General features: G+C 36.2%; 1 protein-coding gene across 2 annotated transcripts; it reads right to left on the bottom strand.

Moving 5' to 3' along the window:
* Positions 1-169: 169 nt before the first annotated feature.
* LOC132131892 (rho GTPase-activating protein 45-like) lies at positions 170-18,845 on the bottom strand. 2 transcript variants are annotated; one of them, XM_059544043.1, is made up of 23 exons: positions 18,601-18,845; positions 17,059-17,452; positions 13,551-13,694; positions 13,369-13,453; positions 12,030-12,102; positions 11,766-11,826; positions 9,679-9,813; positions 9,453-9,514; positions 9,257-9,367; positions 8,428-8,508; positions 8,122-8,289; positions 7,871-8,008; positions 6,844-7,034; positions 6,625-6,746; positions 5,957-6,055; positions 5,780-5,881; positions 5,534-5,697; positions 5,266-5,454; positions 5,047-5,184; positions 3,767-4,005; positions 3,449-3,686; positions 3,267-3,360; positions 170-860 (listed from the first exon to the last, which is right to left on the bottom strand). In XM_059544043.1, exons 1-23 carry the CDS (start codon positions 18,694-18,696, stop codon positions 544-546), a joined length of 3,441 nt encoding a protein of 1,146 aa, XP_059400026.1. In that variant the 5' UTR covers positions 18,697-18,845; the 3' UTR covers positions 170-543. The 2 variants fall into 2 exon arrangements, with proteins under 2 accessions (XP_059400026.1, XP_059400025.1); XM_059544042.1 differs by lacking the exon at positions 18,601-18,845 and adding an exon at positions 18,074-18,593.
* Positions 18,846-19,172: the final 327 nt, after the last annotated feature.

Genomic DNA, 19,172 nt, shown 5'->3' on the forward strand with positions numbered 1-19,172 from the left:
AAAAAGCATTTCAGTTTGGACTGAAAAGAATACCAGCCTCAAAACCTGGAAGTAGAGAGAGCAAGCACTCACCTTTTTCTTTCTGAAAGCCATTGTTGTACGGGGAAAGGAAAAAGTGAAGCTGACAGAGATATCTGTGCAAATATACACTAACCCACTGAACACTGTATACAGGAACAAGTTAATTTATTCTACTTAACCTCTTGCTCATTGGCTACCATGCTGTCTGATAACACCGTAACCACGCCTTCCAGTTAAGGTTACATTGTTTTTAAATACTGATTATTTTGAAATCACTCATTTATTATTAAAAGACAAGCACAAACATAACATTTAACAACAGATTTTCAAGGTGCAATCTCATAAGATACAATGCATGATGAGACCAGAAGCGTACCACTGTTTTTGTAAAATAAAGCTAAAAACATTTTTAAAATCTGTACTTTTTTTGCAGGATTCCAAGCCAAGGTAGTTTAAATATTAAAAGCATCTTTCAAATATATATTGAAACGTCACAGACGGACCCGTGTGCCTTGTGTGAACTCAAAGAGTGAGTGTTTTGGTGGTGTCGTTACTCTGATTGAGGTTTAACGCTGCCAGCGAGCTTGTTGCTTCTGCGTCGTCTAACTCCGGCGGCTCGCTCTCGGGGATGGCAGGCGGGTCGCTCTTGTTGTTTGAGCTGGAGGGACACTGCAGGTTCACCAGGAGGACGGGCAGCTTCATTTGTGTTTCGGTGGGAGAGTCGAGTGCCTGGTCTGTAGGACTAGGGGGCTGAAGTTCACCTCTGCCCCGTTCCTCGTCTGCATCCGAGTCTGAGTCCAGACTGTGTTCCAGAGAACCAGGGGTTCCTGTTGAACTCTCTGCCAAGATGTGACAAAACATTATATATTTTTTTAAATAAAAATGCTTACTGGAATTTGTTTTTAAATATAGGAATAATTATTATATATAAAAGGGAAAAAAAATACTATTTAGAAAAAAAAAAAAAAGTCAAATGAAACTAAACGGACTTAAATGAGTAAAAATACAAGTTAAATATTTTAAAATAATACAAATAAAATTGACGTACATTAATATGAAAAGCAGATAATGAAATCAGAGTATAAAAAAAATGCAGAAAACATGAAAGGCAAATGAAAACTATATGGGTATTAAATGTAAAATATGGTAAATTAATAAAATGGTATATATATATATATATATATAGATTCACAAATATAAAATGAATGTACATCAATATGAAGGGCAAGTAAATAAAATGACTAACTTCATGCTAAAAAAAGTTAATTTTACTAATAATCTTATATTTACATGGAACACATTTTATTAAATAAAATTCATAAAAAGGCAAAAAAATACTACAATACAGTATGAGTTCAACTAAATGTACAATATTAAAACAATTTTGTGTGTGTGTATATATATATATATATATATATATATATATATATATACACACACACACATACATACATAAATACACACAGGTCCTTCTCAAAAAATTAGCATATTGTGATAAAGTTAATTATTTTCCATAATGTAATTATAAAAATTTAACTTTCATATATTTTAGATTCATTGCACACCAACTGAAATATTTCAGGTCTTTTATTGTTTTAATACTGATGATTTTGGCATACAGCTCATGAAAACCCAAAATGCCTGTCTCAAATAATTAGCATATTTCATCCGACCAATAAAAGAAAAGTGTTTTTAATACAAAAAAAGTCAACCTTCAAATAATTATGTTCAGTTATGCACTCAATACTTGGTCGGGAATCCTTTTGCAGAAATGACTGCTTCAATGCGGCGTGGCATAGGGGCAATCAGCCTGTGGCACTGCTGAGGTGTTATGGAGGCCCAGGATGCTTCGATAGCGGCCTTAAGCTCATCCAGAGTGTTGAGTCTCTCAACTTTCTCTTCACAATATCCCACAGATTCTCTATGGGGTTCAGGTCAGAAGAGTTGGCAGGCCAATTGGTTTACTGACCATGGTATTACTGTGCTCATTTACCAGTGGTTTTGGCACTGTGAGCAGGTGCCAGGTCGTGCTGATAAATGAAATCTTCATCTCCATAAAGCTTTTCAGCAGATGGAAGCATGAAGTGCTCCAAAATCTCCTGATAGCTAGCTGCATTGACCCTGCCCTTGATAAAACACAGTGGACCAACACCAGCAGCTGACATGGCACCCCAGACCATCACTGACTGTGGGTACTTGACACTGGACTTCAGGCATTTTGGCATTTCCTTCTCCCCAGACTCTGGCACCTTGATTTCCGAATGACATGCAAAATTTGTCCAAAAGTCCAGTGCTGCTTCTCTGTAGCCCAGGTCAGGCGCTTCTGCCGCTGTTTCTGGTTCAAAAGTGGCTTGACCTGGGGAATGCGGCACCTGTATCACATTTCCTGCACACGCCTGTGCACAGTGGCTCTGCATGTTTCTACTCCAGACTCAGTCCACTGCTTCCTCAGGTCCCCCAAGGTCTGGAATCGGTCCTTCTCCACAATCTTCCTCAGGGTCCGGTCACCTCTTCTCGTTGTGCAGCGTTTTTTGCCACACTTTTTCCTTCCCACAGACTTCCCACTGAGGTGCCTTGATACAGCACTCTGGGAACAGCCTGTTCGTTCAGAAATTTCTTTCTGTGTCTTACCCTCTTGCTTGAGGGTGTCAATGATGGCCTTCTGGTCAGCAGTCTTACCCATGATTGCGGTTTTGAGTAATGAACCAGGCTGGGAGTTTTTAAAACTCTCAGGAATCTTTTGCAGGTGTTTAGAGTTAATTAGTTGATTCAGATGATTAGGTTAATAGCTGTTTAGAGAACCTTTTCATGATATGCTAATTTTTTGAGATAGGAATTTTGGGTTTTCATGAGCTGTATGCCAAAATCATCAGTATTAAAACAATAAAAGACCTGAAATATTTCAGTTGGTGTGCAATGAATCTAAAATATATGAAAGTTTAATTTTTATCATTACATTATGGAAAATAATGAACTTTATCACAATATGCTAATTTTTTGAGAAGGACCTGTATATACACACATATATATACATACATATATACATATATATATATATATATATATATACACACACACTCTAACATGCATGAGTAAAATGTAGATATTTTTATTAAAGAATAAATTACTATGAATAGTCAAATAAACTTTTAAAACGATTAAAATTTCAGAAATAATAAAATTATACACAATGCATTTGAATGATGTAAACCAATACTATTAGGAATAAAACTAAAGTGTTATACCATGGCCCTCTAATTTGTCTGACTCTACAGCGCCGGGTTCATCTGTGCCTCCTTGTTCATCGTTCGAACAGTGTTCTTCATCAATACTGCTTTCCTGCACAGACCAAATCACCACGTTTGTTCTGCATTAGTATTTGAACCAGCTGAGCACTTGCACAACATGAGATCCTGACATCACTAACCTTCTGTAGGGACAGTGTGCGGGGGGGGCTGGTGCATGCAGGCCGACTGGAGTCCGAATGGAAAATGGAGGGATAAAACACAATGAGGGTCTCCACAATGCGGGCCTGGTATGGGTAATCCACCAGAGACGACAGGGACACAGTGGCCCCTGAGGGCCGGGGCCGCATCAGTGAGGGGCCAAACACGATGCCCAGATTGCTCGGGCTCATCTTATTGTCATCTTCCAGTTCTGCAATCCTGAAAACAGAGGGACATTAACCAAATAATCAGTGTTTAATAAACAGTGTTTGGCAAAGTAAGTATATAAAATCTGAAACCTTCTCAGGTGGCGCGCTATGTAGCAGAGAGTGGCGGTGTTTTGTTTGGGCAGCTCTTTAAGGAGATTCTTAAGTCTGTCCACGAGGGCCAAGAGTTCAGGGTCCGTCTCAGGGCCGAGGTCCACCAGGTCAGGCCCTTTGCCCGTCTCTGCTCCCTCTGGACCCACTACAGTCAGGCTTTCCTTCGCCAGACCCATCAGACTGTTGTACAGACGGAAGGGCATGATGGGCTCTGGAAGCTGAGGGAAAAAAAACAAAAATACCAAATAAGGATGTAACAAGAATGCATAATGAGGATATGAGAGCCACTGCTAACAATGAAGGCAACGTATTCATAGGGAACCGTTAAAGGATGGGTTCAATCAAAATTTAACTATTATTACATGTAATATTAAAAAAAAAAAATTAAAAATTATAAATATTTAGAATTTGTGAGTTCAAAAAAAAAAACAACTAAAAAAAATCCAGTACAATACACTATTCTATAAATTAGTTGATTCTAAGTGTTAATAATATAATTTCATTTTAATACAATAAAGTACACCTTTTTTAATTGAAAATAAATGTTATTAGTAAAATAATTCCAGGTATAATGAAATAAAATCTAAAAATTAAATTATATTAATAAATTTGGGAAAACTAAAATTCTTAGTGTTATACATAAATATTTATATGCAGCATTCTGTTATATTAAAAGTGGATTATATTACTAGACTTGTATACATTTAGGAGGTCAAAATGCAAACTTATATTTTCATTGATAATACAATTTTCATAATTGCATATAATATACAAACAGTAAAAAAAAAAAAGAAAAAAAAAAAAAATTATTTATTATTTGGGTGTACCCTACAAAAGCAAATTTGATATGTTCGGATATAAATCTATCCATCTATCTATCTATAAAAATCATTTAGTTTTAAGTAAAAAAATGTCTAAAATTAACAAATAATTTGAGTAATTGAGTAAGCCAAAAATACTAATTTGTCATTTTTATTAAACATTTTAATATACAAAAAAAAAAATACATATACACATATATATATATATATATATATATATATATATATATATAAAAATAGGCACACAAAATAAATTACATTATTATAAAATTTTACATTTGGGTGATTGACAATTGCAAAAGTGATTGTTAAATTGACAATAATAATAATTTTATATAATATACAAAACCAAAAAAAAAAAAAAAAAAAAAAAAGATAAAATCCACAATATTACATAAAATGATCTTGCATAAGTGTGCTGATGTGGTGGTGGCTCACCTGTCGCAGGTAAAGCTTCAGTACGTTACTGATGTCGTGTGGTGAGGACTGGGACAGCTCCACCAGCTCTTTGCCGTTCTCAAACGCCTGACACAGCTTCTCCACCCGCGTCTTCACCCCATTCACTCGATAAATACCCTGACAGCCAAGAACACCATCAGAACCAGTTTACACTTCCATCGGCCCAGATCTGCTGGATCTGACCAGACGCTTCCATACCTTCATCCTCAAAGCTCTTCTCTCGATCTCACCGATGCACTTCTTGATGATGAAGGGGATGCCGTCAGGACTGTTGCCGGACACCTGCGAGAAATCCTGCCCGAACAGCTGAAGGCGACCCTGGAGCTTCTTGTGGCCACACTGAATGGCCAAAGTCTCCAAGCAGCGTTTGTGACAGGCCAGGAAACACTGCAAAGAGCAAAATCACACTTGAAACTGCCCGCTTGATATCAAACACAAGGCTAAAACACAGCCGACGTGACCTCACCTCTTCACACTCAGCTCCCTGGAAATAAACGTAGCTGTCGCATTCTCTGCATTTGGATGGGGAGCGCAGTTTACGCAGTTTGTGCGTCTGAGCGGCTTTCGACAGCCCCACGTTTCGGAACGGCCCGGTGGGAACCACAATCTCAGGCTCGATGCCATTTATGTCTGCAAAATGATGAACAGAAAGTGAAAAACTAGATGACAGGCACAGATGAGAAAGGAAAACAGCAGCATTTTTTCATCTCACTTGGCGTTTCAAAGGAAGTAACATTTGAGTCTTTCTCATCTGCATCTTCGTTTGATGACATGGTTCCTGTAGATGACGTTCGGGCCATTTTACTGATGTCACCTACAAAAAAAAGAAATGATATATTATAGTACATTTTTACATTTAGTATGTTTTAGTTATGGTAGGAAACTGTACCCGTGCTGGTAGTCGGGGATCCCAGGCCGCTTCCTCCTCCAACACTGTCTGTGTCACTCACTGTGGAGCCCCAGGATTTGTGGGTCATGTGACCTCGAGCTGACAATTAAAACAATTCAGAATTATCTTACATATTCAAACATACCCAAAAAGCACCTTCTGAAAGCCTCGAACATCTATAAATAAAAACCTTCATACTGTACATGACAAAACATTTCAATTAAACCTCATTTGCATACACTTATTAGATCATATTTATAAATTATATTTAAATGCACATTTAAATTTGCATACACGTTATCATCTAATCATTAAACTAATATCATCTGATATCAGCATTATGTATTAAATCATTAATACAAATTATTACTGTATTAATATAATTCAATTATAATATAATAAAATCTATAAATTGAATAAAATGTATTAACTTTACTTGATTAATACAACTTAAATGAATTTGACATGTATTAATCAGTTGATTTAAGTTTCATATAACAGACCAGAAAAAAAAACCTTATTAAAATATTAATAAACTTGTTATTTGGACCCCCCAAATTAATATAATCATAATTGCTTCTATGCATTAATAATAAAAATATAATATAGAATTAAATGTTTATATATTGCATTGTATAATAAGCAGAACATCAAATCACTGCACATACCTCTCTTCTGTTCATCTTTTTGAGAGGCGCTCATGTCTCCTGTTTCTCCGGCGGTGGGCGGAGCTTCAGCACTGCTATGAGCATCAGTGTTAGCGCTGTCGGAACGAGTTCTGGCTGACGGCCTGAATTCAGGAGATTACCTTACTGTAATATTCACATCCACTTCCATGACACTCTGTGTGTGTGTGTGTGTGCGAAAGCAAAAGGACTGTTTCTTACTGGCTGGAGGAGGCAGAGTAGGCCTCAAACTCGTAATGCGTCTCGGGCTCTTCGCTCATCTGGAGGTCTTTGACGTGCGTGCCGTACTGCTGTCCCGGGTCGTACAGTTTACTGCTCTCACACAGCGTCTGATAGTGCACCGGCAGCGCTACCGTCTGCATGTGCATGATCTGGTAGTAGGAAATTGTGGCCTGGAAAGGATTTCACATGTTTAAAACGGCTCAAACTGGATTTGGATTTCTAGTTTTCTTGGCGTTTTTTCCAGCATTTATTTGATCCTATTAATCCAAGTAATGCATGACTGGGTGTTCGCCCAGATATACACATAATACTACTGAAAAACAACTTTAAGTCTCATGCACAACACACTGAGCTCTACCAATACCCGAGTTTAAAATTAACTTTATGCCTTGAGAAAATTGGCTAGCCATAAATATTTCTTACCAGCCATGATTACTATATGAAGGAAACATTTAAAACTTATGCTCCACTTTACAACATGTTTGTCAGTACAATGCTTTCAAAAATGTCTTTGAATGTATTTGCTGTCCATGTTAATATAGCAAATATAAGTTAAGTTATAGAAACTGCATTTTGAAATAATTGTAAAAAATGTGCTGTATTTTGCCATATTTCTCAATATAATGCTTTGAAAATATCCTTAAATATTTGCAGCATTAAAAAAGGTCCTTAAATATTGCTGTAATATATATATATATATATGTGTTTTAATGTCTTTAAATATATTTGCTACATTTAAAAATATTCTTAAATACATTTGCAGTATAAAAAAAATGTGATTATATTAATGGGATAGTAGTATATATATATATATATATGCACTTCAACTGATTATTGTGCCACAATCTTGTGTGAAATACCCTTTGTAATAAACTCAAAACATCAAGACCTATTGTTGCTCCTCAATTTCATTTGTGAAATGTTTTTTTAATGAAGACCTAAAGTTAAGACTAATAAGAAAATTAATCAAATTCTAGACATGAATATGTATCTAGCGCGTGTTTACCGAGCGGATGGTCTGGTCGGTCTGTTTGATGACCTCTTGGATCTGCCGCAGGACGGTGACCTTCATGTGCTCCAGCTCCTGGTGTTGTGTGGTGGCATCTGCGATACACGTGCGGTACGTGGCCTCGGCCTCCTCAGCCTGAGAGAAACACAAACACGACCTGCTGAAATACTCCGCATGCGTACTGTATCGGTTCCTACGGTCTCTTAAGTGGCATAAGAGAGATGCATCGTGGGAGTGCGGAGTCTGACCTTGTTGCGGGCCTCTTCCTCCAGCCGTTTCTTCTTGTCTACTGTTTTGGTGGTAGAGCTGCCGCCCTCCTCCTCGGCCCTGTTAGCCGCCGTCCTGGCCTTGTCGTACTCCTCGCAGCGGGTCATGTAGACCTGCTTGGCCCTGCGCAGGTTAGCCTCACACTCCATCTGTGTTCAAACACACACACACACACACACAGCAACCCTTACAGACCTGCACATCTCACACCGATAAACGTGTAGACACATCCTGGCTGGTGTTTTTAAGTGTTTCGGTGGCTCAGAAGATCCAGAAACAAACATTACCAGTTTTCTCTTGGCCTTCAGCCAGTGTTCCTTGATCTCCTTGCGTTTCTTCTCGTGCTCTTGTTTGCGGAGCAGCAGAGGCTGTGGAGGAACACAAAGCACATCACTCTTCACAGCAAAATACTGCATCCGGCTTCAAGATATTACAACTATGGCTGAACAATTAGAACGAATTTTCATATGATAATTTTTTTTTTTTACATATAAAATGTTTAAAATGTTTTATTCTCCTTTTCTTTTCTTTCCTCCATCAATATATATATATATATATATATATAATTACACACATATGCACACACACACACCCCTACTTCTTAAAGCTTTACACATTCTTTGAAAAACATTAAAACAGAATATATTTAACAAATAACAGTATTGTATTTAATAACTATTTATTAAACTTACATTAAAATAAATTAATACTATTTTGTTACTACAAATTGTTTGATAAAAATAAAAAGTTATCACAGAACAAATTATTAATAATAATTATTTTTATAACAATACAATTGATGTAATTTATTCTTATTGTGATTATTAAAGTATTATAAATTGTATTGTTGCTAATACATTTAATTTATGTTGATAACTTGTTACTGTAATTTGTATAATATTAATGTTAGTTAATAATAGTAATTATTAATATTGCTAATAATAATAATAATAATAATATTTATTATAATTATTATTACCATTACTATTTTGATTATAAATTGTTTGGTTGTTGCTAATAATAACAACAACATTTAATTAGATTATTTTTAACAAGTTATGAAAATTTTAAGTATTATTATTAAGAGGACAGAAGGTGGCCATGTTGGTGCTGTACCATGATGAAGGTCTGGTGTTGTAGGGTGGAGGCCGCCTGGTGCATCCCAGTGCCCTGCTCCAGGTCCTGCTCCAGAGCCAGAGAGTAGATGGAGAAGAAGGGCATGTGTGGCTGATGGACACAAAAAGAGACGGATGAGGACGAGAACAAACCAATCCTGAAGACTCTAGGGGATTTGAGCTAGGTCAGTTCTCACCTGTATGATGGTCTGTTTACAAGACTGATAGATCCTTTGTAAGCCCTTGGAGAACTCCAGCTCTATACAAACATTAATGACAAGATGCAAAGGAAGTAAAGCAAAAATAAGGTAAGTAGCTACCAGTCACAATTTAGAATCAGAAATATAGGTTTTATCCAAAAATACACACTTTTTCACTCTCTTATATAACACTTCAGATCACTAAAGCCACACGCGATCCTACCTAGCGCAAGCTTCCTCTCAATGTAGCCGATCAGATCCTTCATGTATTTGGAGATGGTTTTAGCGTAGGTCAGAGCCGAGTCCACACCTCCTTCACTGCGCTGCAGGATAATGTCCACCTCTTCAGAGCTCATCACTGCCAGTGTGCATACCAAAACAATTACATTTCAATCACTTTAGAAAACAATACGTTTGTTATACCAACCATAAAAAGATACAATTATTTGTTTGTTTCGCAGAAGACTTGTGTTCTGTAATAATAATTGTATTTATTTAATGCATGCATGTATAAGAGATCTATACAAAATCTCCTGCAGAACATGCACTTAAAATTATGAATAATTTTAATTATATTATTATTACTACTAATAGTACTAATGAATTATTCTTTAATACATTTTTAATGCGGGTTTAAAAGACATGTTCTGCAGGACCCCAAGTTTGTGTATGCATTTATACAAGTTGTGTATGCATTTATACAAGTTATCTTCTTAATTATTATTATTATTATTATTATTATTATTATTATTATTATTATTATTATTATTATTATTATTATTATTATTATTATTATTATTATTATTATTATTATTATTATTATTATTATTATTATGGGAAGTCGTGGCCTAATGGTTAGAGAGTCGGACTCCCAATCGAAAGGTTGTGAGTTCGAGTCCCGGGCCGGCAGGAATTGTGGGTGGGGGGAGTGCATGTACAGTTCTCTCTCCACCCTCAATACCACAACTTAGGTGCCCTTGAGCAAGGCATCGAACCCCCTACTGCTCCCCGGGCACTGCAGCAAAAATGGCTGCCCACTGCTCTGGGTGTGTGCTCACAGTGTGTGTGTTCACTGCTCTGTGTGTGTGCACTTCGGATGGGTTAAATGCAGAGCACAAATTCTGAGTATGGGTCACCATACTTGGCTGAATGTCATGTCATTATTATTAAGTATTATTATAATAATTAAAATACAATTATTCTGTGTTCTGCAGGAGATTATTGATTATTTTAATTTTAGCACCACAATTAAAATCTATATGTACACACATATACACAGTACAGACCAAAAGTTTGGAAACATTACAATTTTTTGTTTTTGAAAGAAGTTTCTTCTGCTCATCAAGCCTGCATTTATTTGATCAAAAATACAGAAAAAAACAGTAATATTGTGAAATATTATTACAACTTAAAATAATAGTTTTCTATTTGAATATACTTAAAAAAAATAATTTATTCCTGTGATGCAAAGCTGAATTTTCAGCATCATTACTCCAGCCTTCAGTGTCACATGTAACATCAGTCTATCACATGATCATTTAGAAATCATTCTAATATTCTGATTTATTATGAGTGTTGGAAACAGTTCTGCTGTCTAATATATTTGATGAATAAAAGGTTAAAAAGAACTGCATTTATTCAAAATAAAAATAAAATTCTAATAATAAATATTCTAATAATATATTTTCTTTACTATCACTTTTTATCAGTTTAACACATCCTTGCTGAATAAAAGTATTGATTTTATTTTTAAAAAAGAAAAAAAAATTACTGACCCCAAATTACTGACCAGTAGTGTATATTGTTATTACAAAATATTTATTTTTTAAAAACATAGCTTCTTTTTTTCACTTTTTATTCATCAAAGTATCCTAAAAAAGTATAACATGTTCTGAAAAAATATTAAGCAGCAGAACTGTTTCCAACTTTGATAATGAATCAACATATTAGAATGATTTCTAAAGGATCATGTGATAATGATCCTAAAAAAATCAGCTTTGCATCACAGAAATAAATGATAATTTAAAGTATAATATATTTAAAAACAATTATTTTAAATTGTAATAATATATCACAATATTTTTTCTGTATTTTTGATCAAATAAATGCAGGCTTGATGAGCAGAAGAAACTTCTTTCAAAAACATTAAAAATAGTAATGTTTCCAAACTTTTGGTCTGTACGCATGTATAATATATATATATATATATATATATGAGGACACATTATATCTTAAAAAAAAAACAACTCTGTATCTATATCAGTGCATTCCTACTTGCTTTACTGTATTTCTGAATTTGTCAATATGTACCCAGCTCAGATGAATCGCTCCTTGTGTGTAAACAATCATGCCCCGAGAGGTTCTCCATAGACTGAACATTCAAAGAGAATAAACACACAGATATTTAATCACACATATACAACATACACATCTTTAATACATGTTCCATGTGAGTCTTATTTCACGATGACAACTGCGTCACAGAGCAGTGACACTAATCACAGAACGCCACTTTCAGGAAGTCAAACCCCTGCTGCCGACATTCGCTCTGTTCAGAGACTGACACTCACTTACCCTGCTCTTCTCTGAGGGCAAGACCGACAACAGTGTGCTGCTGTCCACCTCTCCCATCAGCAGCTCAGACACACTGACAACACACAAACAAACGCCGTTTACACACCAAAAACATCTGAAAAACCATAGCTGCAGCAAATGCTCAGATACCAGTGGAAGTGTCTGATTCACAACTTCCTCTTTGCTCAGTTCTTGTCACAGAAAGTCAGATTGCTCTGGTGCATGATTCAATGTTTGTGTCACAGGAAATTAATACAAGACTCTTGAACGTTAGAGTAACATAATACACTGCTATTCAAACGTGTATCACAATGAATATGACGATTATGAAAACTTGAACTGAAAACAACAGCAGTACTACACGAGGTGATAATGATCAGCTTCAACTCAGAAACAGATCCTTGGTTTGGGGCTGTTAGCATAAGAGAGCAGAAGCCGCAAATCAACTTCCTGTTATTTCTGTAGAGCTGCGATTCATGTCAATGAGCTAACAAAGCATTTTAAGAGAGATGATTTCATGATGCACACAAAGTACGCCGTATGGCACTGCAGTCCTGTGTATGCTTAATTTAGACTGGTAAAAACACAATTAAACAAAAACATTTCAAAAGGAAGGGTGCTATTTCCCCTTGAATTCATTGAATAATATAAGTGCAATAAAAAAAAAACTAATAAAATAGTTCCATTCATTTAAGGGGAATTGGAAATCATTATTTTTCATATGTATTTAAATGCATATAAATAAATTCCAAAATAATTCAATCTGGAAAAAAATAAAATGTGCCATTTCCCCTTGAGTGAATTAAAAAGATAGACGGATAAATTATAAATTAATAATAAAGTAATATGTAAGATTGTGGTCACATGACCTCACTATTTTTTTTTTAATATATATATAAAAAATTTCAACACCATTAGCAGATCAAAAACAATTCAATAGAAGTGCAAAAAAAAAAAAAAAAAATTGGGGTGAAATTACTTTCATTTTCATTTCTTTCTATTTACGTTCACTTACCTGAAATAGAAAATCAAGTCGTGCACACTGCATTGTGGGATACAGAATTCAACAAATACACTATTCTCTCTGGTGCTCTCTGGTTGTATAATGCACATTTTGGTAAATGTACTATGTAATACAGTTATTCCATCCATACAGAAAAGTACAATATGCATACTTCAAAATATGTAAGCCTGTTTGCATGTCAGAGTAAAAAATAAAGGCAATTGTGATAAAGTTTGCAATTGAAAGAAACAAAGTTGCTATTATGAGATTGTCACAACTAGTTTTTTTTTCTGAGCCGCTGATAGAGTGATCCTCTGATGAGCTCTCCATACTCACTTGCTGCTAAAGGCTACAGCGATGGTCTCGATGGCCTTCTCAAAATCTTTTTTGTCTGCTTCATTGCACACTTCATAGTGGTACCCTTAAATCAAGGATTAGAAAAAAATGTTGGTAAATAGCTTAAAATGACAACAGAAATGCATTACTGCTGTAAAATGACTGTAAATGGTCGCTCTAACCTTTGACCTGTGAGATGAGTTTGCCGGCAGCGGTGAGCGTCTCCACCGTGTTGAGGAGAGGGTACATGCTGATGACCTGCCGCAAGATGCGCAGAACCTCCCCCAAAAACTCATGGGCCAGCGGACGCCTATTCTCCTGTTTGTCTGCAAAAAACAAAACCAAACATCATTATCAGACTCTCATCAGCTAAAAATTTACATCTAGTTTACAGCCACACTTAGGGTTAGGGTTAGGGTAGAAAAAACTAAACAAAAAAAATCTTATTTTTGTGCCAATTAATGAATAACACTTCACTATGCCATCAAATATGCGAAGCTTTTATTAAATATCTAGCTCATATTTTACCCCGTAAACAAATAAGAGAAAATAAATAAACTAACAAGTACATTAACAAAAATACATCTAAATAAAAACTATAATAATAAATATCAAATTACCTGGGTCATATTTCACCCCACATAGATGCAAACTAACATATAAAAAAGTTAAAATAAATAAAAACACAAAACAAATTAACACTACATAAACTAGCAAGCAAAAATAAATACATAAAAGCAAACAAACCCAAAAGTAAGAAACCAAAACACAATAAGAAGAAATAATATACAAATGAATAAGTGTTATGTTCATTTGTTTTCATTAAATAAGCAATTAAACCAACAAAAACAAAGAAATAAAATAGCCAAAGAAATGAAGAAATAATAATTAACAGGCTTGACTTTTTCCATTTCTCATTTTCCTTTGGTTATGGGGCACAATATGACCTGGAAATTTCTTTGTGAACCAAATAACCAACATGTCAATGTCTGTCATGGTAAGATACATTTACAGTGATCCTAAAAGGGTCAAGGTGATGCAAGACAGGGCGACTGTTCACACTGTGTTGCAGTGCTTTCTTGTCTGCTGTAAAACGTCTACAAGCCACTTCCTCCCGTCATGGCTCTTAACTGTAACTCAAAGCAAAAAACACCTACAACTGTTACTTGCTGATTAGTTTCTTTGTTCTGTCAAAACTACCTAACTTGTACAGTAATGGGAAGCATGAACAATTGGCTTTTTTTTTTATCAGAGAAATGTAAGCTTTGTGTTAAAGGGATCATTTAATGTGATTAAGTTTTCCTTTCTCTTTGGAGTGTTACAAACGGTTAATAGATAAGATCCCTAAAGTTGCAAAGATTAAAGTCTCAAATCGAAAGAGATATTCTTTATTAAAGTTGAGACTCATCCACGCCCTCCCAAAATGCCTTGTTTAAACACACCTCCACATGTCTACATCACTATGTGGGAAGATTTGCATAACACCGCCCAAATGTTCACGCACAGAAAGGAATAACATTCTCGCTGTAGTATTGTTGATGCCAACACCATGTCGTGGAGAAGTTGTGTGTTTCTTTGGGAAAGCGAAACTTCTTTGTTTGGCCTTCCAAAAGAGGACATAGCTAAACATCAGTGATTAAGTTGTATTTACAACACTGCTCAAGGACAATTCAACCCAAATATTCAGATGTGTGAAGCACTTTTTATTTAGGACTGTTTCCTGATCCTGGGAGACTAGACTACAATGCTCTGTCAATGGTCCGACTCACAGTCTGTAAGTATGTTTTCATATTTAAAGAATTTGCCACTGACGATTCAAACTTAAGTTTTGAGTGGTGTAGAGTAACACTTGTTGTTTGTCATTTCTCTGATCACAAATACAGACATGGGGCCCATTCTTCGTATGTCGCTAACTCCATTAGCTGGATATGATTGTTGACGATTTGGCTTGATCTTGGATTGGTTGGTTCTTCGAAGCTCATCTTGGAGTTGCAGTCATTGTCAGTTAAACCTGCTCAGGGGCAGGCTTATTTCATGTAAACAGGATTAGATTGCATTATGTAAAAAAATAAAAACAGTGCACAATTTATCTATTATTAAAGAAGTATTTTTAATTATAATGTCAGTACGTTACGGTCTTTCCGCCAGCCAATCACTGCATTGCGGATCATGGTTTCGAGTATCGATACATAACCCCTTTTAAGGCAAACCATGAACACGCAATTATCTCAAATAACTCAATCCAGTCATACAGTACTAATCAACAACAACAGGTGCGTTCAAAGAACCGAATTAGCCAATAACTGATTATTGCGATGATATCATCTTGGATGCGACATTTAATCTAAGATGTAGTAATAAGCGACGTACAAAGAACGGGCCCATGGTTTTGTTTACGCAGCAGTGCAAAACAACACGCAAAAAGACTGCACAAGTCATTATAATCAGTAATTATGTCCCCACTGGATGCAACAAATGCTTAGTTTGTAATGGGTTTTTTGGTTTTGTCTCGTTGCGCCGGGAGATGGCATCACAGTATGGTGAGGGGCATAACATTTCTGTCACACGCTTGAGGTATTTGGTCAATCACAACGCACTGGATAGCTGGCCAATCAGATAAAAAAAGTGCATAAATTAAAAAATTATTTATAAATAAAAAATATAGAGCAGCCTTTATATTTCCCGAAAGAGTTGCTTCACATGGGGTTGTCATATCTGAGGGGCTATGCCACAAAAAAAAAAAAAAGTTTAAAAACACCTGCAACAGAATCGCTCAAGAGTACCGTGGTATTAACCATCATCACTTAGTCACGGCACCATTACAGTGCTTTTTAGAAGGATCCTCTTGCAGAAAAGATAGGTTTCCTCTACAATGAGTTATCAGAAAACTCCGACATAATAACTGATTTCATTATTTATGGGTAAGACTATAGGCTTGATGCTGAATGACGTTGCTCAACGAGTCCCGAGAGCAGAAAGGGGGTGTTTTCTGAGAGTATCGTTTCCTGCACCAGTGTGGTGCACCACAGGAACTCAGACTCACTGCAGATATAGGAAGAATATGGCCTCTTGAGCAAACTCAGCCCCGCCCCTTCTCTGCTCCACGATCACATGATCCTCAGCGGAAGGTGATGTTTGCGGCAGGACGTGAAAATAGTCATGTGGCAGTTTGAGCTAACTCAAAAACATGTACCAGGAAACGTTTTGATCCATGTCAGCTACACTGTAAAAATGTATTGCCATTTTAATGGTAAAAGACTAAATCTATGGTAAAGACTTAGTCAGTTTGTTATTTTAGTACATCATGTTAAACTAAATGAAATTGCTTTGGAAACTAGCTAAAAATTACTTTTTTGTTTTTACAATTTATTTTCCATTACATTTATTGTATTATTCATATTTTGTTAATTTTCATGGTTTTATTTAATTTGTTTGAGTTTACTATTATAACCCTGTTTGTGATGGTTGCAAATATATTTTAAATGAACAAAAGACATTTTAGTAGCCTGGTATATTAACATTACATTACTTAAGGAGATATACATTTAGTTTTACTGTAAATTTAAGGTAAATTTGTAAAACTTAAAATGTTTCTACCATATTTTTTTACGGTAAAGTTCTGGCAACCACAGCTGCTGGTTTGTTCCAATTTCACCGATTTTTTTTCCTCCAAGAAAACCATTATCTTACCTTCAAGCACGACATCTTTCAGTTTCTCCACCGCTTTGGCAAACCGCTCCACTATGCGTAGCAATGATGGGATGTCTTCCACCTCGATGGCCACTGCAGTCTCAGGCGTCTCTGGTGAGGGACTCTGGGAGATGACGGATTTTCCCGCACCCTTACTGAAGACCCAAGACTGGATCGGGAAGCCCGCTGCACTTGGATTGCGACTCAGGGAAGTTGGCCGTTTTAGGGTGCCCATTGGGGACGGGCAGCCCACTAGCTTGGTGTGCTGGGCCAAAGGGGTACCTGGACAGGAAGACGAGATGTCTAGGACAGGGGGAGACTGACTGGAGGACGTGTGGGACGAAGAGGCAGAATCGACTGCATCTTTCCGAGGCTGTTCTTGAAGAGCAGAGAGCTGTATGATAAAGCAAACAAGGATATAGTGTGGGCAAACTGATAAACATGGCACACAAAATTTAAGGTAGAAAGTTTTGCAGATGCAGCAAGATCTGTGACCGACTACAATAGACGGCTGTTAGTAAACAGAACTTCTTTCACAAGAGCAATTGTGTAACCCAGGCCTACTTCCTGTCACACCCCGTGGAGTTGATGCCATACTAGCTAAAAGCCTTAATGTGCAAGTGAACTTGAATATAAGGCCATTTTAAACAACAAACGGATGGCAAAATACATGATGCACTACACAAACCAGTTCACCAGTTCACCAGTTCAAATTCAGTTCACCTTTAAAGAATTCAATATATATATATATATATATATATATATATATATATATATATATATGTGTGCGTGTAAAATGTTAATTTTTTTCAAGTTTCATTGAAAAAAAGCTGGCTATACCACTGGTTGACTTGTCAACTGTGTATAAATACTCACAAAAATTATAAATGCATATTAGTAACCAACACATACTACACATATGCATATTTTAAAACCTAAGATACAAAAAAATACTAGGCTACTTAAAATATGCATATTGTCAAAATAAATAAAGTACTTTTTAAATACAACCCACCTGCTTGAGCCAGACGTTGGGTCTATTTGGTAAGATGTCCAATTTAGTTTTGCTGCTTGACTTTTTCACTCTCTGACTAGTCGCGTAAGGACTGTAGCTTTTGCTACTTGATCCACGCTTCAACATTTCCAGCTACGGTGCGTTAAAAATCAACTTTCGACACCGTTATCCATCATATCTCATCCTTTTAATACAATACATGCCGTTAATATTTAAAAAGTACCTGGAAGTAAAGTAACTACGTTTAGAGAAAATCCTGACAAAAAAAAAAAAAAGTTCAAAATAAGGCAAAACCTGAACTTCTTGCACCTTGCTGCGCCATACCACACTGAGGAAGTCTAGTCCGTCCTTTTCTGTTTTTAGACAACCTAACGGTCTAAATAATCATCTTGAATTCTACATGTGTGTTTGGAGACAACGGTGATATTCGCTAATATTTTAGCAACGTCGAAAACATGAGCGCGAGAGCGGAATGTCAATCAAGTTGATTGGCAGGAGGAAAAGTCGAGAGATGCTGTGCGACTTACTGATGGAGAGTTGAGAGAAGATGGGCTGCTTCCTGTTCGGCTCTTCTTTGACATCGAGTGAGTCTTTATCAGTTCCTTTGTCCTTTTAGAGAACATTTTAAGCTTTAGGTGTTTATATCCGACGCGTATATTTTGTAATTTATGATATAACCCCCCTGCCCACCCCCCGGCTCCCCATTTCAAAACGCTGATGCTAGGTTTACACACTCCGAGCTCGGCTTGTGTCTCACACGTCTAATATGAGCGCACATTGACTGAATCTACTGACAATCATCGGAACAGTCTGAGGCGCATCCGCTTTTGAGTTTTTTCTCCCTCTGTCCTTTTGACAAGTGAAACTGCATTGCCTTGTAGAAACATGAGGAATGGATAACATCATGCATGCTTGCTGCTGAGACTTTTAAAACGACGTTTATGCAACGAGTTACATCATTTGAACACAAAAATAAGCTTTTGCCTCGCACGTTGTTGTTAATGTCTGTCACCTGCTGATTAATTAAATATTAAAACACCGCCCACTTTTGTGACAAAGCATGTCTTGAAATCTTTTTGTTTGACAAAACATGATTTTA

Source organism: Carassius carassius, chromosome 48 (genome assembly GCF_963082965.1).
Source record: "Carassius carassius chromosome 48, fCarCar2.1, whole genome shotgun sequence".
NCBI lineage: Eukaryota > Metazoa > Chordata > Actinopteri > Cypriniformes > Cyprinidae > Carassius > Carassius carassius.